We start from the raw sequence: 25,711 nt of genomic DNA on the forward strand, positions 1-25,711 counted from the left end.
CAGACCCAACGTCACCCTTGCTGGCCGAAGACGGGTTTACGTCACATAATTTAACTCCTTGAGTGCCAGAGAGCAGAGAGGGGGTTTGGGCATAAATCTGCTGCACCAGTAGTTAATATATGATCTAAACCCCACAAAACCCGATACTGTGTGTTCCTATTGATGAGCACCGTGTCCCATTGCAGCCGGACACTGTGCTGAGTATGCCATGGTAATGCTATGCATTGCGGCTGTCACTCGGCATCCTTGTTGCCCCGGGCAGTAGGGCAGGCAACCTGTGCCGTCACTTCCTCCTCTGGTCCCTCGGATTTGCGTTCCGCCGCATCACTTCCGTTGCTGTGCGGCTGGCTGCTGTGTCATGGCGGAGGCCGGCGAGGAAGGGGATGGCATTTACCGTTTGCGCTGCTCTATTCCCGGGCACGAGCTGGACGTGCGGGGCGTCACGCGCTATCCGCTCACGGCCGGTGAGGGCTTTGTGTCGGTGTCGCGTGATCGGAGCGCGCGCCTCTGGGGGCCAGACAGGTGAGCCGGTTCGCGAGCCCTCAATGGGAGATGGTCTCGCGGGGGCCCCCTACACTAAACCGTGCATTGTGACAGAGAGTACGGACCCCGATAGTAACACAGCGAGCTGGCAACGGTCACTACCAGGGGATCCGCATGCTGATACATGAATAGAGATATCAAACTTTAATAAAGCTGCTCCCAGGGACTTTCTGAAAAGACCACCATAACCACCTCACTGGCTGTGGCCCCCAGTGTGCGACAATGGCAGGAGGTTATTTATGGATGGGGTGTACCAACCTCACACATTATCACTTCTGTCCTCTATATCTATCTCACCTATTCATGTCTATGTAACATGCATAGTATAATCTGCCTCTATATAAGGGATGTGTCTAGGTCACTCTCTATATTTATTAGGGATGTGTCTAGGTCACTCACTGTGTGGGGATGTCCCTAGATTACTAGGTATCTTTCACTAGTGACCAATCTACATATAATTGGGTGCTTTTGCTCACAAAATACCAAACACAATTGAAGGGACACTATAGGTACCAGAACAACTACAGCTTATTGTATTTATTCTGGTGAGTATAATCGGTCTGTTCAGGTTTTTTGCAGTAAACACTATTTTTTCAGAGAAAAATCAGTTTTTACATTACAGCCTAGGGATACCTCCAGTGGTCACTCCTCATATGGCTGCTAGAGGTGCTTCCTGGGCAGTGCTGCACAGTCATTCAGTGTCTCCACCCTCTGCATCAAGACACTGAACTTAACTCATAGAGATTCATTGATTCAATGTGGAGATGCTGATTGGCCAGGGCTGTGTTTGGCTTGTGCTGGATCTCCCTCCTTGACACTCTCAGCCAATCCACTGCTTTTCTATGTGGAATGCATTGTGATTGGCGCAGATCACCACTTCTGATGATGTCAGCCAAGGAGGCATTTTAAGGGCAGAGCTAGCACCAGCAGCTTGGAATAGGGATCGGTTGATATTCGGTATTTTCTGCAATATCGGTATCGGTCAGTAAAGATACCGATATTGCCGATAATACATAGCAGGACCGCCAGGCTCATGACAAACCCCGGTGGTCCTGGGGGGGGGGCCCGCAATCTCTTGCTTACCTTCCCAGCAGCTCCCTTCCACTCCCCAGTGTAAATCTTGCGAGTCCCGTGGCCGTCAGAGCGTTGCCTTCCTGTGGCACGCTGGCTGTGAGATTTACACTGGGGAGTGGAAGGGAGCAGCTGGGAAGTAAGTAAGCGCTTGCAGGGCCCTCACTGCACAGTCCCTTCCACGGGACCACCAGGGAAAGCCATAGCCCCCCTCCCTGGCCAGGTAACAAGGAGGGGGGGGGGAATAGAAATATATAAAAAAAAATTACATTCTGCATTCATTATATACACACACACTACACAAACACACTCTGCATTCATTGTACACACACACTACACAAACACACTGCATTCACTATACACATACTACACAAACACACACTCTGCATTCATTATATATACACAAACACACCCACACTCTGCATTCATTATATACACACTACACAAACACACACTCTGAATTAATTATATACACACAAACACACACTGCATTAACTATACTTTTTAATATTAACACTAACACTAAAATAACACTAATTAATATTTAGTTATTGTCATAGCTACCAAGAACAGAAACCTAGAAGGCAAAATAGATCCCATGTGTACATAAACATTTTGAAAATGAGAAACCATAAAATAAGAGAAATTAGAAGAAGAAAAAGCCAGAGCCTGGCTAAGCACCATAACCACAGCAGCCCCCTGCTTTGTGCCCCCAATGTACATAGCCAAACAGTTTAGTAATGGTTTGATTTCTTAACTGGGGTTTACCAGGCACCATTCCACACAAACTCTCTGCTGGAAGTACCTGCTTAGGAGAGGTGTGGAGTGCACCCCAGGCAAGAGGGCAAACTGTTATTAAATGGGGACGGTACCAGGCAATTATGTCACCATAACTACTACTGCATACTATATGATCCTTTAACCCCTTAAGGACACATGACATGTGTGACATGTCATGATTCCCTTTTATTCCAGAAGTTTGGTCCTTAAGGGGTTAAATAGCTTTCTCATTTTCCTAGAAGGAACAATAAAAAGGTAATTTTATGATATACCTATGTCCAGGGGACCAGCTCAGAGGCTTGCTAGAGTGTTTGGGTTTTATCAGAATTTTGTCAATTTTCCACAAAAGAAGCACTATAGCATTAGAAATACCAGACAGTATTCATAGCACTATAGTGCCCTAGTCCCTGTTTAGATTCTCCCTGCCCTGTTAGAAAGTATAAACTTGTGTTGAAAAAGAAAATTTACTTTTTTTTCCCAGTGCTGAGACATCCCCAGTGCTTTCGCCCACTGCGTGCGTCCAATCAAATGCTCCTCATAGTAAAAGCATTGGATAAAATGCTTGACTACAAGCTGCATTTAGTCACAGAACTGAGTTTCACTCAGTTGTTGCAAGTACTCGTAGCTGTTTCTACAAAACATCAATGTTTTTTACATTGCTGGGATAAAACCGCTGGGCCACTACAGCCAGACCACTTCGTTAAAGTGGTCTGGGTGGATTTAGTGTCCCTTTAAATCTAAGTATTATTTTTTCTGCTCGGTTTCTATAAATAGATCTCAGTAAGCAAAAAAAGTAAATTGCATTTTTTCTATTACATTTAAGCATATTTTAAGCAGGCATATAATATACTGGAACCTGATATTCTGCCAATATAATCTATATTTCAATCCTTAATTCCTTGAATCCTTCCACATCCTGTTACTTTTTAAATGGAGAATGCTTTGATTTATATTCCAGCCTTAGCAATGCACCAATAATTAACCTGACCAGTATAAAATTGAACATATAGATAGGTACAAGAATATTACTCTAGAAAGGATATCAGTCAATTAGTATTAAGTCTGAAATGTTTCCCTACTCCACCAAATACTGTGAGTATTTACTAGTGCAAATTGGGAGTGTCAAAATTAGTATTGCTTTTATTTTACTCAATAGTTAAGTATATTAGCTTAACTTCTCCAGGATATTTCATCCTAATACATGCATGTAGATTCAGTTTTGCACTTATAGGGCTAGATTATGTTACAAGAATGAATAGCACTTCTACAGACCCGAATGGGAGAACTGTTGAGTTACTAGAGTTAAAGCAAGAAACACGTATTCCTGACGATATAGGTGTAAATACCCATTTTAGGTCCATGGCCCTCCTTGACTCCAGTTAAAAGGTTTAAGGACTCTCCTTTATTCCATCGCGGCTGGCCCCTCCTCCTTGACTGAGATCATCAAACTTGATGATCTCAGCCGATCCAATGCTTTCCTATAGAAAAGCATGGGGGAGGAGAGGGGGGGAATGAACCTCTAGTGGTGTTTCTAGGCAGCAATGTGAACACTGCCCTTTCTCTGAAAAGGCACTGCTTACATTTAAAAGCCTGCAGGGACATACTGTACACATCAGAACAATTAGCTTAAGCTGTAGTTTTTCTTGTGGCTAAAGTGTCCCTTTAAGTTTTTTCGTAATGGAATCTAGGCCATAGTTTGAAGAATTGTATTGATGATACTACATTTCGCTCTCAAAAATGACTTGGGCATGTTATTCACTATCCAGTTTTCTTGGGAACATAGGATAACTTATTTTTGAAAACATTCACTAGTTTTGCTATTATACTGAATTAGCTTATTGGCTTTAGAACAACCAGAACAGCTGTGCTTGGACATTTTTATTCACAAAGCCAGCATCGTGACTAGTTAAGGTTTATATCTTTATTAATGCCAACCTGTATGCATTTAGTCCTAACAGAGGTTTCAATGAATTACATCGGATGACCGGGCACAGCAACTTTGTCTCCTGTGTATGTCTTATACCTCCAAGTGAAACTTACCCACGTGGATTAATTGCTACTGGAGGGAACGACCACAACATCTGTGTGTTCAGCTTGGATAACACAAAACCCCTGTATGTGTTGAAAGGCCACAAAAACACAGGTAGGTATCACTATGTCAGGATAAATTACACTGTCACCAGCTCCTCACTTCAGTTAGATTGTCACTCCAGATTGAAAATGGATTACCCCTTTTTAATTTTTTAATATATAAAAAAATATGCCTATGAATGTACCTCCTTTGAATTCTTGGAGACTGGACCCACATCTTCTAAATCTCAATCACATTTAGGCCTCCCTTTTATCCAGTGGGTATCTAGTGTACAATTATGGTACTTGTGCCTGCATACCAAAGCCCATTTACAGACATACATTTAATGTAAATCAATGGAAAGCACTTGTTAGTAGTTTAAACTGGCCATGGCTTGTATTCACTCATGCAAATTTTCCTGAAAGGCGTTCAGTTGCTGATGTTATGCTGACACTGTTTGCAGTGTCTATATTCCATTACAACCCTCTCTTACTTAAAGTCCCAATAAGTGTACGAAAGGCTCGCGGAAAGCACACAGACCACATCAATTCCCTAGTGCTGGCTATTTCATCTTATCGTATCCTCTCAATTAAATCATCCATAGTATAGTCATGAGTGGAAATGCCAGAAAGCAGGTTAATATATTGCTCTGGTACTTAGATAATTACACATGGGTCCTCCAGAGATGCTTATCATATACTTTAGGATGGTTAATATGTATATACTATGACTGAGGTTATTAAGAATTTTCCTTTCTATAGTAGTCTTTAATTTGTTTTTATGTTTTTATTTTTAAATGGAGAACAATACAGCTGAACACTTTGCTGCTTTCTTTAAACAGTGTGCAGTCTCTCTTCTGGGAAGTTTGGCACGTTGCTGAGTGGATCTTGGGACACTACTGGAAAAGTGTGGCTAAATGAAAAGTGTATGATGACTTTACAGGTAAGAATCCTATAGATTAGTGAATGTACTTATTGCCAATACTATTACTGAACAACCACCAATTGTATTCAATTATTTGCAGCAGTATATGAGATTTAGATATTATTTGTTAATTAATAACGTGATTTAAACTGCATTTGACTGAGAAAGGATCCCTACATCTAAATATTCTAAATACAGAAGGAAAGTAAAAAGTAGACTTAATATTAAACATATTGGGAAGTGACAGTTTCCCTTTAAATGTATTTTAAAGTGGGTGGAGATTACATCCACACATACACTTAAAAAGTATAAAGTTATTTTGCTCAGATGTGAACTGGAATTTAAAGGACCACTCTAGTGCCAGGAAAGCATACTCGTTTTCCTGGCACTAGAGTGCCCTGAGGGTGCCCCCACCCTCAGGGACCCCCTCCCGCCCGGCTCTGGAAAGGGGAAAAGGGGTAAAACCTTTTTTCAGCGCTGGGCGGGGAGCTCTCCTCCTCCTCTCCGCCTCCGTTCCTCCCCGTCGGCTGAATGCGCACGCGCGGCAAGAGCTGCGCGCGCATTCAGCCGGTCACATAGGAAAGCATTCATAATGCTTTCCTATGGACGCTTGCGTGCTCTCACTGTGATTTTCACAGTGAGAATCACGCAAGCGCCTCTAGCGGCTGTCAGTGAGACAGCCACTAGAGGAAATAGGGGAAGGCTTAACTAATTGATAAACATAGCAGTTTCTCTGAAACTGCTATGTTTATAAAACAATTAGTTAACCCTAGCTGGACCTGGCACCCAGACCACTTCATTAAGCTGAAGTGGTCTGGGTGCCTAGAGTGGTCCTTTAAAAGTTTCTGTGTTACGTGGAAAATGAGATGTTAAACAAAGCATAATAAAATAAAAACAAAAGCCAGGAAGACATACAGCCAACTTGACAGACATACATGTAGTAGTAATATCATTGTCTCACTGGTTGTCTTCTGCTGTCAGAGCTTAGCTGAGCTCACAGTGGCTCAGTACATACTGAGAGGCAGAGGCCAGCTCAGGAACACATTGAGTGAAAAGAGAGCATTGCTAAGAAAGCAGGTTTATGCTGCAGAAAGCTGAGAACCTTTTTTTTTTTTAATTTTTTTTTTTTTTTGTCAGAACTAAATAAAAATAAGCAATATAGAATTGATCAATGACAAAAAAAATACTGGAAATTCATGAGGCCTAAATCAGCAGAGCATGTGTTGTGTTTGTACCCATAGTGATTTCATTCTTAAAGCGGCACTGTCATGCCGAACTTACCTTTCCTCAATCTCTTCCTCTTCTCCCCCTCTCTCGGGATCTGTTCTTCTTTTCTTCCTGTCTTCTTTAGTTTTCTTTAAAATCATAAGACAAAGTAGGGACTCTTTGTCTTATGGAGGATTCCTCCGCTTGACCAGCTCTGACCAGCGGAGGAGCAAAGTGTGCTTCATTTCCGCTGGTCAGAGCAATTTTCCCATGATCCCTAGCGTTCCTCCCTGTTCCCACAATGCTTCCTGTCAGTACTGCCGAACGTCCTGTCACTTAGACAGAACGCCGGCAAAACTGCCGAATTGCATCCTAACAGAATGAGAACAGTTTCTCCATTGGTGTTAGGATGCAATTCGGTACTTTGAACGTATCGGAATTTCATTCCAATGAATGAAACGGGGGGGACCTACTGTCCTCCCCCCGGCCCCCACCCCTGCGCGTTGGGTGGGGGCCCTAATAAAACAATATGGGGGGGGGACCTACTGTCCTCCCCCCCGGCCCCCACCCCTGGCGGTGGGTGGGGGCCCTAATAAAACAATTAGGGGGGGGACCTATTGTCCTCCCCCCCCTGGGCCCCCACCCCTGCGCGGTGGGTGGGGGCCCTAAATGAACACCCCCCCCATCAAGGTGACTAGGGGTCCCAAGCCCCTAGTCACCCACCCCCCACCCAAAACATTCTATACCCTACCTTCCCCCCTCACCCTAAAAATAGTGAGGGGGGAATAAAATAACTAACCTGTAAAAAAAAAAATTAAACTTACCATTTGACGTCTTCTTTTTTCTAAATTCTTCTTTCTTCAGCCCCCCAAAAGGTCAAATAAAAATCCATCATACCCGTCGCACTTAAAAAAAAAAAAAAAAAACGAGCGCAAACAAAAATTAATCCATCTTCACCCATGGAGGGCACGCCGCGTACTGAGCTCCGCAGGGCGGGTCAAGGCTTAGAAAGCCTTGCCCCGCCCTGCAATTAGGCTTAGAACACACTGATTGGTTGGTTTAAGCCAATCACAGTGCTCTGTGTCATTTTACACAGCGTGGGAAAATTTCCCACGCTGTGTAAAATGACACAGAGCACTGTGATTGGATGGTTTGAAATCCATCCAATCACAGTGCTCTGTGTCATTTTACAAGCATGGGAAAGTTCTTTGGAATTTTCCCACGCTTGTAAAATGACACAGAGCACTGTGATTGGATGGCTTGAAAACCATACTGAGCTCCGCAGGGTGGGTCAAGGCTTATAAAGCCTTGCCCCGCCCTGCAATTAGGCTTAGAACACACTGATTGGTTGGTTTAAGCCAATCAGAATGCTCTGTGTCAATTTACACAGTGTGGGAAAATTCAAAAGAACTTTCCCACGCTGTGTAAAATGACAGATCACTGTGATTGGATGGTTTTCAAGCCATCCAATCACAGTGCTCTGTGTCATTTTACAAGCGTGGGAAAATTCCAAAGAACTTTCCCATGCTTGTAAAATGACACAGAGCACTGTGATTGGATGGATTTCAAACCATCCAATCACAGTGCTCTGTGTCATTTTACACAGCGTGGGAAATTTTCCCACGCTGTGTAAAATGACACAGAGCACTGTGATTGGCTTAAACCAACCAATCAGTGTGTTCTAAGCCTAATTGCAGGGCGGGGCAAGGCTTTATAAGCCTTGACCCGCCCTGCGGAGCTCAGTATGCGGCGTGCCCTCCATGGGTGAACATGGATTAATTTTTGTTTGCGCTCGTTTTTTTTTTTTTTTTTTTTTATATTGCGACGGGTATGATGGATTTTTATTTGGCCTTTTGGGGGGCTGAAGAAAGAAGAATTTAGAAAAAAGAAGACGTCAAATGGTAAGTTTAATTTTTTTTTTTACAGGTTAGTTATTTTATTCCCCCCTCACTATTTTTAGGGTGAGGGGGGTAGGTAGGGGATAGAATGTTGGGTGGGGGGGTGACTAGGGGCTTGGGACCCCTAGTCACCTTGATGGGGGGGGGGTTCATTTAGGGCCCCCACCCACCGCGCAGGGGTGGGGGCCAGGGGGGGAGGACAGTAGGTCCCCCCCCCCCTTATTGTTTTATTAGGGCCCCCACCCACCGCTCAGGGGTGGGGGCCGGGGGGGGAGGACAGTAGGTCCCCCCCCTCTTATTGTTTTATTAGGTCCCCCACCCACCGCGCAGGGGTGGGGGCCAGGGGGGAGGACAGTAGGTGTCCCCCGTCCCCCCCTTATTACCATTTTTTTTTTACAGTGAGCAGCCACAGGCTGCTCACTGTTTAGTGGACATGCCCCTACTCGCGGTATAGCGAGTAGGGGCATTGGGGAGATTTTAATCTCCCTTGTGCTATTATGGGGGTCATATTGACCCCCATAGAGTGAGGGGGGGGACCTGGGGGGCTTATGAAGTGGTGGGGAGCTCTGCTCCCTGCCGCTTCTATAGTTACATATTACAAGGAGGGAGCTGCACGCCGGTAGCTCCCTCCTTGTAATAAACTGAACGAACAAACTAACACTGATACTCAGTGTTTGTTTGTTCATCTGATTTTTTCTATTCATTCATTCGTCTGTCTGATGAATGAATGAATAGATGAAATTCCCGTTCGCATGTCCAGGTGTTTCACTGGGCATGTGCGGGAATCTCACTGTCTGTGTAGTGTGGGTAGATGACGTGTCCCACAGGGACTTCACCTACCCACACAAAGATGGCGGCGCCCTGATTAAAGATCGGGGCAGAAGATAAAGAATAAAAAATAGGTAATGTGGGGGGCTTAGGGGCATTTGGGGGTCACTAGGGGGTCGATTGGATGTAGTGGAGGCGGGAGGGGGATTAAAAAAAAAAAACGGGATTCGGCATGACAGTGCCGCTTTAACAGTAAACAGTAAACGTCCTCTGGAAATGAGTATACAATTATTTCTGCCAAAGAGAACATTGCTTAATGAAAGGCAACCGTCATGTCTCTGGAAAATACGCTATTGAATAAAAAATGTTAAATCATCTAAAACTTGTGTTGCAGAGACGCTATAGGAACCAAATCAACTTTAGGTTAATTAATTAGTTTTAGCGTGCAGATGATGCCCATGCATTCTCACTGCTCAATCCTCTGCCATTTGAGAGTTAAATCACTTTGTTTCTGTTTATGAATCCCTAACCACACCTACCATGGCTGGGACTCACAGGCAGCTTGGAATAAAAATGGTTTAATTGTCAACCAGATGTTAACTTGCTTTATAAGTTTTTACCTTCTGCTTTCTAAATTGAACTTTAATCACACACAGGAGGTTACTGTGGGGCTTAGAAGACTATTAATAGAGCAGAAGATACGAAATTCTAAAGTAAACACAATTTGCCATAAAGCAAGTTTAAATATTAGATTTCTCTTTACATTAAGTGTTTAGGAAGGCTGTGTAAGTCACATGCAGGGAGGTGTGGCTTGTTTTTTTTTGTACAATGGGATTTATATCCTAATGGTAGATAATTGAGCAGTAGGACTACATGGGCATGATCTATGCACCTAAACTGCTTCAGTAAGCTAATATTGATTTGATGCCTATAGTGTCCCTTCAACTTTTTTATGTGATGCTTTATTTTACTTTAAATTTGTGTTACATATTTATCAAATTGCATTAGAATCCAGTTCAGTCCATGCACAACTAAGGCACACATTTTAAATGAGTAAGAAAAATAGAAACATTTCTCATTTTCTCTGTATGCTTTCTTTATACTAACTGCCAGGTATAGAAGACCGAGTTTATAACAATGATTGACATGGAGCCAAGATAGGAGTGTTCTTTTGCAAGATAAACGTGTGGATTACTACATTTCAATAAAAAATTTTTTTTAAAGGGACACTAAAGTCGCCCAGACCACTTCAGCTCAATGAAGTGGTCTGGGTGCCAGGTCCCTCAGGTTTTAACCCTTCACATGCAAACATAACAGTTTCAGAGAAACTGCTTTGTTTACATTTGGGGTCTTCTGGCTGTGTTCTGGAGCCACTAGAGGCGCAACTGCGACGCTGGAGGCGAATTTCGCCTCCATCGCGCAGAGCGTCCATAGGAAAGCATTGAGAAATGCTTTCTTATGGACACTTTGAATGCGCGCACGGCACTTGCCGCGCATGCGCATTCGGCTCCAGTGACGTCGGACGGGGGAGCTGACGTCGGACGGGAAGGAGAGGTCACCAGCGCCAAGGGAGCCCGACGCTGAATTTTAACCCCTTCAGCGCCACGGGAGGGGGACCCTGACGGTGGGGGCACCCTCAGGGCACCATAGTGTCAGGAAAACCGCTTTGTTTTCCTGCCGCTATAGTGATCCTTTAAGTATACATAAGATTAAAAAACGCAGCAAGTACAATTTCCCCTTTAAGTTTTTGCTTCTGAAAATGGCCTTTCTGAAGCCTTACTGGAGAACAGAACTAGCTAAAGTAGTGCTCTCATTAGCTACTTTTAGCATGACTGTGAAGCTTGGGTGCTCACAGTTGAAAAAAAAATTAGCCACCTTTGACAAATGAATATTTGGAGAATACAAAGCTCATGTGCATTAGCTACTCATGTGCAGTCTGTCTGCCCTCTTAACTTAAATGGACACTGTTGGCAGTATAACCATTTCATATAACCATTGCATTTCATAGAATTGGTTATTATGGCTGGAGTCTTCTGGCTATACCCCCTTTACTTAGTGTTAAACTGCTCGCTAATGGATTACACTGAGTGAGAAGTTTACCATGTTGGAATTGCACATGCTAGACAATAGGATGAAGTCCACTTCGGTCCGCCAAAGTAGCTTGCAGGAGCGAGTTCCCAACAGTTCAAATAGAAATTGAAAACCAAGGTGGTATCCAAAGGTAGCATAATTTATTTCAGGAAAAGGTTCAGCTCAATATCTGAGCCTTTATCAAACCTTGATATGGTATCACTTTCATGTTCAAAGTTTTCTTTTGTTTTATCTTGTAGGGTCATACAGCTGCTGTATGGGCAGTGAAGATTTTGCCCGAGCAAGGTTTGATGTTGACTGGCTCAGCTGACAAATCGATCAAGCTGTGGAAGGCAGGAAGGTGTGAAAAGACTTTTCTAGGTATGTGAATATAATTATATCCAGTGTAGTTTGGTTAAAAGAATATTCTCTTGATAATAACAGGTGAAGTATTTTAAACTGTTTTGCATCTTTGAAATAATCTCAGCTCTCTTTTTTTTTTTTTTTAAACTTGTAGGACACGAGGACTGTGTTCGAGGGCTGGCAACTCTAAGCAATATTGAATTTCTTTCCTGCTCTAATGATGCCAGTGTGAGAAGATGGCAAATAACTGGGGAGTGCCTGCAAATCTATTATGGCCATACTAATTATATCTATAGCATATGTCTCTTTCCAAATTCTCAAGGTACAGAATATAGTATTTTAATGTGAATCTGTAAATCAGACTCTAGCAGTTTTAAACACCAGTTGTGGTAATCAGGGATTTATAGGGGAGATGCACTATGTTTCTCGTGTTTAGGAGTTGTTAAGCTTAAAGTGGAACTGTCGCTACTCTGGAAATTGCACCATGGAAAAAACATTTAAATCCATCTAACATCTTTTTGTTTTGTTTTATATAGTGCTCCATTTTTGTTTATTAAAGGGATTCTATAGGCATCAAAACAATTTTAGCTTAATGAAGCAGTTTTGTTGTATAGATCATCCACCTGAAGTCTCACCTCACAATTGTCTGCCATTTATGAAATAAATCACTTTGTTTATGCAGCCCTAGGTACACCTCCCTGCATGTGACTTGCAAAGCCTTCTTTAGTATTTTAGGTTCCTTTATTACACAGTCTATTTAATATATAATTTCTTATCTCCTGCTCTGTTAATAGCCTTCTAGAGCCTGCTGTGTATGATTAAAGTAACATTTATAGAGCAGGAGATAAAAACTTCTACGGCAAGTAGAATGTCTAATTGAAAACAATTTTTTTTTTTGTCATTTAGGTTGTATGTGAGTCACAGCCGGGGAGGTGTGGTTAGGGCTTCATAAACAGAAACACAAGTGATTTAACTCCTAAATGGCAGATAATTTAGCAGTGATACTGCAGGGGCATGAACTACATATAAAAACAACTTTATTAAATAAACTCTCAAAGTACCATAGCAACTTCATCTAAATGACGTTGTTATGGTGCCAGGATTCCCCTGGGTGCACTCTTACCTAATGGGGATAAACTGTTCTCGCACTGGAAATTTCCAAGTTAACCCTTTATGTCAATAATTTACTATTTTACCACTAGCAATAGAATTTTTTTTTTTTTTTATCTTGACAACAATTATCTGGTGGAACACCTGCACTAAGTGCCCCTATCAACAAGCATCCAATAATCATAATATTAACTGGCCTCCTCTGTTGTGTAAAGGGATTGGTGGCTGGGAACAGCATTTTACAAGTGATGAATTGTTATAAATAGAGGTGCAAAAAAGGTGCACTTAATGCAGCATATCTTCTACAGCTGGGAGTGCGGGTGAGGTTTGCTGTCTAGGTTGCATGTAATTGGCATTTATAATGAAGAAGCATAAATAAGTAGTTTTAAAGAAAGTGCAATGTTTACATTGCAGTACAAAGACTGCCAGACACCTACTAAAGGCGATTCCTGGAGTTTCACAGCATTTGATTCCGTGAAACGATATTGAACACTTTCACGCTCTGCATGAGGGCATCCAGTGTCAGAGAAAACCCTATAGGAAAGCGTTAAGACAATGTTTACCTAAGGGGAAGGCATAATGCATGTGTGGCACTCGCCGTCCATGCGCGTTAGGTTCCCCCCAGTTGAATGACGTAGGAGGAGGCAGACCTCTGTTCTTAAACCGGGTAAATGAACAAAGAGTTATTTAACCATTTACAATACGAGCAGGAACCAAGCGGTTGCAGGGGCAGAGAAACACGTTCGTATTGGGAATACATCTTTTTCCTTTAACTTGAGAACAAGATACCACTCCAGTGATGATTGATAATGTTTTTACAAATATGTAAACTGCTTCTTTAGTGGGAAGAGAGAAAAGGATCTAATAACTTTTTTTTTTGCATTCTGTAACGGGATATATAAGTAGCTGACCTTGTAAAACCTTTCCTTTCAGATTTTGTGACGACAGCAGAAGACCGATCTGTTAGAATCTGGAGAAAAGGAGAGTGTTCACAGACAATTCGTCTCCCTGCCCAGTCTGTGTGGTGCAGTTGTATCTTGGAAAATGGGGATATTGTCATTGGAGCAAGGTATCTAATATATAAAGAATGGTTTCACCAGCCTTAAAAGTTAACAAAAAGAGATTTTAAAATAATGGATAATTGATGCAACAAAAGGTGTATTTAAAGTGTATTTCAATGGTAAAGTTTTTAAGATATAAATCAGCTGAAGGGACATTCCAGTGGTTTGCACTAAACTTTTACTTTGTCACTCAGACAGCAACTGAGTAACATCCTAACAGTATGTAGATTTGGGAATTCTACAGAACATGTTCTACATTTGCTTAGTAGACATGCTGTAAAATCTAAAGCAGATTGTTTTAAACCACTTCCTTACTTTTTGTGAGATTCCTGTTTTGCAATCTATGCGTATAGTTTGTCAGGTTTATTCCCAAATATAAACAGACATACTTTGTATTGATCTCTTGCTGTGAAGGTGAATAGTCTACTATTTATTTAATTTAATTACTATGTTGACCATTCTTTTCTTTCTTTAATTTACATTTGCCTTGTATCAAATTCAGACTCAAATGTCCCATGTTCCCTCACATGCTTTTCGTGAAAGCTCATGTGCATTTCTTGTGAATTATTGTTAATATAATCCACTATACATGTTATTCATTTGTATCTAATTTGTGTGCTAGCTCTCTATCATGTGTTTCATATAAATTGCTTGTGTATTATTATTATTATTTTATTTCTTTATATATAAATTTGCATTTCTGTTTGTCAATTTCTTAGTGTGAAGCAACTGCATTGCAAATATGTAGCTCTGTATCACTTTCCTCTTCAGGGGATAGTTATTCTAGACAATAAAGTATTTGATAGATGTGATTATTCATGATCTTTCTGCTTGACATGCCCATACCTAAGCAATGCTTAAAGCAAACACATCTAATTCAAGAGTATTGTCAAGAAAGTCTTTTTATTTTTAGTGACGGTATAATCAGAGTATTTACAAAGTGTCAAGATCGCACAGCAAGCCCAGAGGAAGTCCAAGCATTTGAAGATGAACTCTCTCAAGCTACCATTGATCCTAAAACTGGAGATCTAGGAGATATTAAGATAGAGGACCTGCCTGGAAAAGACCACCTTATTGAACCTGGTAGGGGCTATCATTGTATTTTACACATGCTTGCTAGTAATTACAACTTGACTAATATACCTTTCTCTGAAAAGAAATGACACTCTCAGTTATGTTTCATGGTTTTTCTCTTTACATGTTGTCTGATTATACCCATTTGGCCTGATCAAATATATTAGGAGGTGCTATTGCACACTGAAATGCTTTCTACAACAAGGCTGATAATGAAAAGTAAATGGAAATTACAAATCACACACATCAATGGAAAAATGATGTGTATTAAATATAAGGACATTGTACACTTATAAGTATGGAGCCTTAGTAACTCTCCTTATTACAGTATACAGAGTCTGCAAACACATGGCACAATAACATATAGAAATGAACAAATATATAGCATGATTCTGATAGAAAATGAATGTTAGAGAGAGCGAGATATGTAAAAACACTGTTTGCTAACAGATCATTAGGTAAAAAGAAAAGCTCCTGTTGTAGCACATCACCATCATAGTGCAGATGACCAGAATATTGGCAGAATGCCGTTTGGTTCTTTATCTATGGTGAAGCCATATTTGCTGCCACAAAATACGAATGTCAGATTCCCTAAAATCTCAAAATTCTTATTTTTTTGCCTTTTAAAAAGGAACAAAAGATGGACAAACACGGCTGATAAATGTAGACGGTAAAGTTGAGGCCTACCAGTGGAATGCTAGTGAAATGCGCTGGATGAAGATTGGGGATGTGGTGGGGTCTTCAGGAGCAACACAACAAACATCTGGAAAGGTCTTATATGAAGGCAAGGTGTGTAGATTTTATTGTTGTGTTGGTCCCACATGTATAAGTTTGTTTTACTATAACTGAGATACCTTTAATCATATCAAACCCAGATAATTATCCATTTGGTGTAATGGTAATTCTTTAGAAAAATTAATGCTGCTATGGATCAGATCTCCATTGGTACAGTAATAGGGCTACTTGAGATCTACAGATATTTTTACATCTAAATTGTGATTAAGCTGCCAATTCATTTTAGATTTTGACAACTGTGGAAAAATATGCAGATACATAAAACAGCATACATTAAATGCTTTAACCCCTTTTCAACCAATCCCTACCAATACACAGGCGGTAGATATATTTTCAGTAAAACTGATGTCTGTCAAATCAGTTGAATCTCTGCCTGTCACCTAAAGGTAGATTTATTAAAGTGTTATATAAAAAAAAAAGTGGTACTAAAATGTAAAACTGGAAGAGTCACCAAAAGTGCTTGCAGGTTCCACTGGTTCCCTTAGTAATTTCTCCAGTCTTCGTACTTTAGACCATTTTTTATATTAGGATAGGACACTTTGATAAATCTCCCTTACATATATCAATGTTTTAACCGTGAGAATAGCAGGTTAAAAAACATTTTTACATGTACCTTATTATAGCGTTGAGATCTTTTGGTGCTGGCTCTGTCTCTGCTTCCTCCGAAGTCAGCGCAGCGTGGGGACCGAATACGTATATGCGACAAGCATTGCGGGCACATTAGGCCTTTCCCATAGGAACTTTAACGCTGGAGGTCCTCATTTCACGGAATTAAACTCCATGAAACAGCAGGAAGCGCCTCTAGTGGCTGTCTAGTAGTGTACACAGACCACTTCAATGAGATAAAGTGGTCTGTGTTACTATAGTGTCCCTTTAAATTCACCATTTGTGACTGTCTTCCCAACAGTCACTAAAGGGGCTTCTGCCTCCAGAACCAAGTGAAACTTGGGTCTTCATTCATAGAGAGCATTTGATTGGAGGATGGCAACATTTTGCTGTCCATGTGTACATTGTCCCTAATTCTTCTCTATGAAAAAACAATTGGATTGAACTAGATGCATCAACAAGCATGCTGACAAAGGCAGAGCGGGCCGCTGCAGCAGTGGTGTATTGGTACTGGAAACCAGGTAAGTAAACTGTGTAACTTTTAACTTTTTTTTTTTTTTTTTTTGCCAGCAAAGGGAGTGGACAGAGGTCACAACAATAGAAGGTACATTAGAGTCCCAAAAAAATGATGATTATTTTTGGGACTTTAGGGTCCATTATCTATTCAAACCCCAATGGATGTCAAACTACAGACATTTAGTTGGTGGGCACCATTATTATTAATTCAGTAACAACTGGCATTCCGGGGTTCGACATGCATACTAACAATTTTTACATAGCTGAATCAAGTCCAAGTGGATGTGTAGCTTTGTCAATCATATATATTCCATGAGCTCTGATGCTTCTATTTATTGCTAACATAATGTCTTTTTTATTAAAGGAATATGATTATGTGTTCACAATTGATGTGAATGAAAGTGGTCCATCTTTCAAGCTCCCTTATAATTGTTCAGACGACCCTTGGCTTGTTGCACACAATTTCCTACAAAAAAATGATCTGAATCCCATGTTCTTAGATCAAGTAGCCAAATTTATCATTGACAACACTAATGCGCAAACAGTCACCTCTACAACAACTGGATTTGCAGATCCATTCACAGGTAAACATGAAAGAACAAAGATAATAGTTGCTTTTTTTCTCTACAATTATGTTAGTTTAATGATGGTGTGAAGTATATTTCTGGTGCATACAACAATTCAGAGTTTGCTAGCTTTAATGAAATGCAGGATCGTTTGCCCATTTATTCTCAAATATACATTTTGCTTGTCATGTGGGAGCAAATCTAAAACATTATTTATATTTGTAGCTCAACTATCGTTAGGCATGGGCCACAAAGTTGGTTACTATGTATACCCTACAAATCCATGACACATTTCCAATTGTCCCTATATATACACTGCTTACCGAACAACTTGCAATGAATGCCAGAGTTTGCACATGCAATTAAAACCTAAATGATTGATCTTTAGCTAATTTTAGAGAAATATACATACATCAGGCAATTTAGACAAGAATCTGTCAGTTTAGTATGTCCTTTGAAAATATCTGAAACTTGAATATTAACTTATAATTTGCTTTTAGTAAACAATTTTGTTTTACAAATTTCCATTTGTTTCAGCAATATTTTGCACATAGCGTAGCTTTATAAACAGAGAGTGACAATTGTTGGCTTTGGCGCACTACTGAACTAATGGAAATTAAAAATTACAAAGCAGCGGACATGGAATATTCTCTCTTTGTCAACTACAATAAAAGGAACATGTTTTGTCTCTCATAGTTTGTTTTTTGATAAAAAAAAAAGAAAAAACTTTAAGTAACAACTCATAGACATGTAACTTTTTGTATATCTTTGTATCACAATAGGGGAAGGCCGTTATATTCCTGAACGGTCAGCCACCTCTGGTTCGTCAGCTGATCCATTTACGGGTATGTAAAATAACTCTGAACAATATTAGACCATGTCAGTCTCAGTAAAATAAAGTAATAATCTTTAAGCAAAAAGGTTTGTTAAATCGTTTTATAAAGTTCTGGAACTTTGCTACAAAATATCATTCCTCTGAACAGCCAACAGGGCCGGCATAATTTCAGGCAGTGTGGACTGCCAGATGGGTACTTTCATTAAGAATGGAAATACATTAAACTAGCTATTCCAGAAAACTCACACAATTTTCACTTATCTTAATAGTTAGTAATCAAAAAACAGGTACTTACAGGATAAACCCACCTACTATTACAATAAGATAATATTAGAATATTGTATGATCCTCTGTAATTGGATTAAAGTACAAAACAGAGAGAAAAGACTAAAGTGGAACAGTAACACAACTACAGCCGAAGCAGTAGGGTGTCTATTCCACTAGATGATATCTCTAAATATAAGGTAAAAATAATTAATTGTGGGATATACCCTTTATTAAGCCGCTTGCGGACAAAACAGACACACAGTGATGGTGAAACACTCGTGTAAACTAGAAGTGAATTAAAAACTAGGTGGATGCGGTATTGGATATTACCCAGTAGCAGTAAAGTTAGTAGAGAGGGATATCTGAGATATAGTATTAAGTAGATGCGGTGTACCATATGTTCTATATTCGATCAGATATTTATAACCCCCTCACCCATACATGCACGTAGGGTTAATATATCTGATCGAATATAGAACATATGGTACACCGCATCTACTTAATACTATATCTCAGATATCCCTCTCTACTAACTTTACTGCTACTGGGTAATATCCAATACCGCATCCACCTAGTTTTTAATTCACTTCTAGTTTACACGAGTGTTTCACCATCACTGTGTGTCTGTTTTGTCCGCAAGCGGCTTAATAAAGGGTATATCCCACAATTAATTATTTTTACCTTATATTTAGAGATATCATCTAGTGGAATAGACACCCTACTGCTTCGGCTGTAGTTGTGTTACTGTTCCACTTTAGTCTTTTCTCTCTCTTAGTGTTTGGGGTTCATGCCCCTTGATATCTCTGTAACCCCTCAGGAATCTAGGTGTGGACTTAACCCACTCCATAGTATTCCTCTCTTCTCTCTAAAGTACAAAACAGATATTTTTTTTTAATAAAAGCTGTAGTACCATATTTCCATATAAATTTGACATATGAAACTTACCTCCTAACATAGCAAGGCTTTAAATTGGTACAGCATATTGGGCTAAGATAAAATTAAGGGACAGGCCCTCCCAAAAAATGATTTGTCAGTCTGAAGTGCATGCACACCATGCTGACACAGGTACTAAAGACCTGAATGTGTGCAGAGTGCATCTGAAACACTGAGTATTTGTTCGCAGAGTGTGAGTATGTCTATTAATACAATCACTGGAACAATTCCGCAATGTCTCCCCATGGAGATACACCAGAAAATAACCTCAAATTGGTGGGACGGAACCCCAAAGCCAGGACTGTTCTACCAAACCCAGGAAAAAAGTTTTGGAAAAAAAAAAGGGGGGATGTTGTGAACAGATTAAATTGCCCATTTACCCATATGGTTGCTCATGTAGACAAGAATACTTATATTGTTGATATCACATTATATATTTGAGTGCCCTTCCTGCTAATTGGCCTATATGACAATTCATAAAATCTGTCTGTAATGATGCTTAAGTCAACGGTAAGTACATTCAATAACCCAAATACACTAACCAATTCTGCTCAACTCTGATGACAATCATGATTTGAATGAAATTATTAAAGATTAGCTCGTGTTTACTTTTTTTGCAAATACAAATACCCCAAAAGATCACCCCTCTTAAAAATATACCCCCAAAAAATTATTTGAATTTATAAAACAATAATATTCACATTTGATGTTTTTGCATGTCCTGCAAAACTCCCAACTTGCCACAAACTCCGGAATTGGCTGATGCTTACTTTACTTTCTATAGCACCACTCAACCTTTCCCATATGCAGTGGCTAATGTGTACAGCAAGAGTTTTGAGAGTTGTTGTTTAATTGTCCACTTTCTATTGTAGAAAGCAAACTGCTAACTCTCAGAAACCTAAGTATGACATTATGTACAGCAGCACTTTTTGAGTTTTGTTTTTAGTTTGAGGGGGAAAAAAAACCAGCCTAACTTACATTAACCTAACATGCACATTCTATTAAATGTGTTGGTGCCTGAAATGACCTTTCAACAGTAATGCCTGTAAGCCAAGTGGTTAAGCACGTGCTGTGAGTGTATTATCTGACACAATCTGTGTTTTCATTAATAAGACATGTGGTATCTCTCTTTCATAGGAGGTAGCCGTTATGTACCCGGATCAACATCACAGTCTAATTATTCAGCTGCAGCAGCAGATCCATTTACAGGTAACAAAACAAAGCCAGTATCTGCCATTGCAGCTACTATTGCAGGCTGCAGCTACCATTGGTACTGCATGCTGTTACGTTTTTTTTTAAATGCAATTTAATTCCATACACAGCATGGATAAAGGACTAATATTGCTTCTGCAATGTAAATGTCAAATAGTACCGCAGCAGGATTTCTTTTAAATTAGTAGGTTTACTTATTGGCTTTCTAACATGTGTTCATTTGCCACAGGCAGGAATGCTTACCGATCAGCTTCTGCTCAAACTCACAACACATACTTCCCTAAGAAAGAACCTGTGACTTTTGACCAAGCCAATCCAGCTCAAATTTTAGGTGAGTATTCTGTTGCCTCATTATTTCAGTCATTAACTGCTTAAGGAAACCACTTCCGTTTGCTTGTTTTACACTTAAGCAATTTTTGCTATGTGTGTGTTCAGCTGCAATTTCCATCATCCTTATTTATTGCATCAAGATATTTTATATACTGTTTTTTAAAGGCCCAAAAGGTTTGTTTTTTGTTACCACAGTTTTACATTAATAATGTGAGCATAAATAGTGTGCCTTAAGAAAAGTGATTTAATATAAATTCATATATTTGTCTTGACTTACAAAGCATATGCAGGGTTGGCCTTAGGCTTGTAAGCGCAATGTGCGAAAAATATTCACAGCTCGCTTTCCTGGTCACACCTCATCCATGTACAGTATGCATTTTCCTTCTCATGCAGACATTACACTGCACCACCAATGTCCAGCCCCTGTATAATCATCACAGCCATCATAGAAAAAAAAAAAAAAAAAACGTTTTGATAGCTGTGGCATTGTAGTAGTTTGACACTTTAAATTACCCCATAATTGCATACTATTTTTTTAAAGTAGTCCTCACAGGGTATGTATTTACAGCCATTTTAGCAGTAATTTCTTTCAAAGTTTTTGTTATTTAAATTTTTTCACATTATTTACATGCACATTGCAATTTAGCAATTTATTTTGTAAACTTGATGTTTGCTACTGTGATAAAATATCTCCTGTGTACAGAATGACCACTTTTGAATACCATTGTCAAGTGTTTATGAAAATACAGGGCTGAATTTATAAGCTGCCCAGTGCCATTTTGGGTTTTAAATTTTAAGTTAGGTCTATGGTGCATGTTGGGGTATTCATTTAAATTACTCCATGACTTTATCACATTTGCAAAGTCCACAGTGTTTCATTTTTCTTTTCCAAATTTATATTGATTTATTTTTTTAAATCTCGTAAATAAAATTATCCTAACTGTACTCAGTAAAATCTCCTGAGTACAATGCCCATATACATATATATATATATATATATATATATATATATATATATATATATATATACATATATACACACCTTTGCAAAGTAACAATCTAAATCCTAAACCAAACCCCTTTCTATCCCAAATCTAATCACTAATCCTAACCTGCTGTAGCCTAATAATATGCCTAATAACACTGATCATAACCATAATTCTATTTAATCCTAACCTAGTAGTAGTATTAGAAAGAATCCCTCTACTGAATTCAGCATTCCCTCTACCATAATTCTATTTAATCATAACCAGTAGTCGTATTAGAAGGAATCCCTCTACTGAATTCAGCAGAGGAATTCCCTTGCTAGTTTCAGCAGAAGGATTTCCTTGCTGGCCCTAATCCTAAACATGATAGTAATCCTAATCCTTAATCCCAAAGGTTTCACTCTGCTAATTTTTCATAATTGATTGGTAGCTGTGCTTCAAATTGGTGAATATGTAAGACAAAACTAGAAGCAGTCCAATGGTGTAGTATATCTGTATATTTGGAAATCAACTTACATTTAATAGAGCTTCAAGCCAGCTCCGGAATTTAGGCTTCGGTGGAGCATATGGAATAAGGAATATGAGGATGTCTTTCTTTAATGGGTATGGAATATAAAGGAATATTAATATGGAATGTAGAACAAGAGACAGGAGCAATATATAGTGTAGCAGGTAATATAAATACAGATATTTATAATAATAGTATATGCACTCATGATTCAGAGCCTTATATGACTCCAGTAAGGCAGGGTGAAGTGGTATAATTCCCACTCTAGGATAAAGTTCAGCCGGGTGTTATCATCGTTATCATGTAAGGTAAAACAGAAGAGTAGTGCTCTCTGCGGATATAAGAGTGTAATAAAATAAGAAGGAATCCTTCTTAAATATTCCTGAGCAATATATTATTGCTCAATTCATAAGGATTAGGTAGATCTAATCCCCACCACAGATATTGCTGATGAAATGTGGTCACAAATGGATTTGAGGTCCAGGAACAGGGAAAAAAAAACATATTCAACTTTATTTATAACTATATAAAAACAATAAAACATTAAACATTAACATATTTCACCCTTTCAAGAGACTTTTTCAAAGTATGTAAGGGGCTTTCTTGTATAGATAGTTTAAAAATCTAATTTGACGCCTACATGGCGTGTTAGTCACCTATGATGTCATAGGTCGCTTAGATATTCCTAAACAAAATGAAAGAAAAAATTATTTAACTAACTTATATGTAACTTTTGCATGTGTTAATACATAGACTTAACTGATATTGTGCTTTTTAGCCAGATTTTTTTAAATGTATGTATTTTCAGTTGGGCTTCAGCATAATAGTGGAGCCGGTCGTTATTAGTATAAAACATCCAGATATCCAGTACTGATCTTAACAAAGGAAATTCTAAGTTAAAACTGCAGTGGCAAAGTGTTGCCACCATCTACTGGCTGTTTTCAGCATGACAGTGGAACATCTGCCATGCTGAAAAGCCTGCAATTTGTCATTACACTACGATCGATGCAGGGCAAGTGACAATGCCCTGCACAAATCATATCGGAATAGTAGGGAGACCCTGGGCGTCTCATAAAGAATAGCTAAGAATCACTGTGGCTGAGCGCTATCGCTCAGTTGCGATCTTCTCATTGCATTTAATTGGCTGTATTGCGTGCTCGTTTTCAACCCTGATTACAGCTCATCAACCAGTCTGAAGCAATTAATTGTGGCCCCAGCTGACAAGGGTAGCCCCAGGTATCGATTGATATCTGGGTCTCGTTGGTGTGAGCATAACATTTATTAAGACTGAAATATATTGGCACACATATTTGTTCAGGAAAGAGCTACCATGTGATTGTTTTCTTTGCTGTTTTAGGTAAACTGAAAGAATTAAATGATTCTGCTCCTGAGGAACAGAGGATGCCTGAGGAAGATTTAATGAGAATTGAGAAGCTCTTACATGTTGTGGTTAATTCATCAGGAGAAGTGGCAACAGCTCAACAATTAGACACACTGTGGAGGGTAGTCAACTGGCCTGAAGGTAGGAAATAAATAAATGTCTTTATTTTTTATCTATTACTACCTCAAAAAGTCTGTTAGGCCTCAGTAACTGCAATTGGTACTTTCAGAAATGTCACCTCTGTCACATATTCTTTTAATCAATTTTAAGGGGAATTACCTCATGTGAAGAAGCGGCCAAGGGAATTTTCATTTAAAGAACATGCACATTAATATGACCATAATCCAATCCAATTCATATAAGCAGACCACTAGGTTTGTCCAGGACATTGTTTAGATATCATTCATGATATGATCTAAAGACGCTCTTATTTGTTTTCTCCATCTAGAAATTGTATTTCCTGCCTTAGATGTTCTTCGTCTATGCATCAAGAATCCAATGGTAAATGAAATGTTCTGCAATGATAAAGAAGGAAGTCAGTTCAGTAGCTACCTCTTAAAGCTAATGCACCCAGGAGGCAGGCAAGCAAACCAGCTTCTTGCTCTTCGGACATTATGCAACTGCTTCTCCTATGATCCAGGCACAAAACTCATGATGTCACAAAGAGACACTTTAATCACAAAAGCAATAGAACTTAAATCAGTCAATAATAAGAATATTCACACTGCCTTGGCCACGTTGATACTTAACTACGCTATCTGTTTACACAAAGCTGGTGACTTGGAAGGGAAAGCCCAGTGTTTATCGGCCATCAGTACAGGTTTAGAAGTTGTTAAAGACCTTGAAGCTTCTTTCCGACTGCTTGTGGCCCTTGGGACCCTAATCAGCGATGATGAAAATGCTGTGCAGTTAGCCAAGTCCCTTGGAGTAAATTCTCAAATTAAAAAATACATGTCTGTCACAGAACCGGCCAAAGTTAATGAGTGTTGTAGGCTTCTTTTAAATATACTGTAACTCCATCTATATTTTTTTTTCTACCACTGAAGGAAAAAATAAACATATCAATGAGGTGTAGTGTTTTCTTATTACTCTGTACTACGAATATATTGAAGATAAAATGCGGTGGAATGAATGCCGATTTAATGAAGGTTTGTCATGTTGTAAAATTAAATTGGCTGAAAATAAAAATTTGCACTGATTTATGTTGTTTTCTTGCAAGTGTGTTTAATCAGTTTTTACAAAATAAAGGGTTAGCATTGATCTCATGGTCAAATATATTTTCTGATGACTGAGTCATTGTAATACTATTATATAGTTTTTTTTTTGTTTTTTTTTTTTAAATAATAATGGAAATAAAGTTTAGAGGCATATAGACATCAATTCTCATCACCTTATATCCTGTTTGTTAGAAATACTCCAAGAAATAGGAAGAGAAGGATAAAAAAGTGTAGCAGGAGTGGAAATTAATAGGAAATGGATATCCTCTCAGGAAAGATAAATACATGGGCATCATTTTCAAAATATACACTGTTCCAAGAACTTTCTGTATCATATGCTTATGTTTTTTTATATAATTTGAATAAAGCATGTAAGCTTGTTTGAGCGGGGCCCTCTGCACCTTCTTTTCCTTTAAGTCAAACTTGCAACTATTTGTTTGTTACTCCACCCATTATACTGCACTGAAGAATCAGTAACATTAATGGCACAGTTGGTATCAGTAGCCAGTAAAATATATCTACCCACCCACCCACTGTGGTATGCTTGGAGATAAACAGCTTGTTTGAATCATGGATTTTAATTGACTGCTGGCATCACATCTTAGCAACTAGGAAACAAA

At 39.3% G+C, this 25,711-nt stretch overlaps 1 protein-coding gene across 1 annotated transcript; it reads left to right on the plus strand.

Annotated features, from left to right (window-relative positions):
• Positions 1–81: 81 nt before the first annotated feature.
• Positions 82–25,072, plus strand: PLAA (phospholipase A2 activating protein). The gene is made up of 14 exons (XM_063455180.1): positions 82–522; positions 4,344–4,537; positions 5,307–5,407; positions 11,592–11,712; positions 11,849–12,016; positions 13,738–13,873; positions 14,779–14,948; positions 15,571–15,728; positions 17,221–17,440; positions 18,205–18,267; positions 20,595–20,666; positions 20,899–21,000; positions 23,851–24,015; positions 24,323–25,072. The coding sequence occupies exons 1-14, from the start codon at positions 359–361 to the stop codon at positions 24,886–24,888; spliced, it is 2,400 nt and encodes a 799-aa protein (XP_063311250.1). The 5' UTR covers positions 82–358; the 3' UTR covers positions 24,889–25,072.
• The last annotated feature ends 639 nt before the right edge of the window (positions 25,073–25,711 follow it).

This window comes from Pelobates fuscus, chromosome 5 (genome assembly GCF_036172605.1).
Source record: "Pelobates fuscus isolate aPelFus1 chromosome 5, aPelFus1.pri, whole genome shotgun sequence".
NCBI lineage: Eukaryota > Metazoa > Chordata > Amphibia > Anura > Pelobatidae > Pelobates > Pelobates fuscus.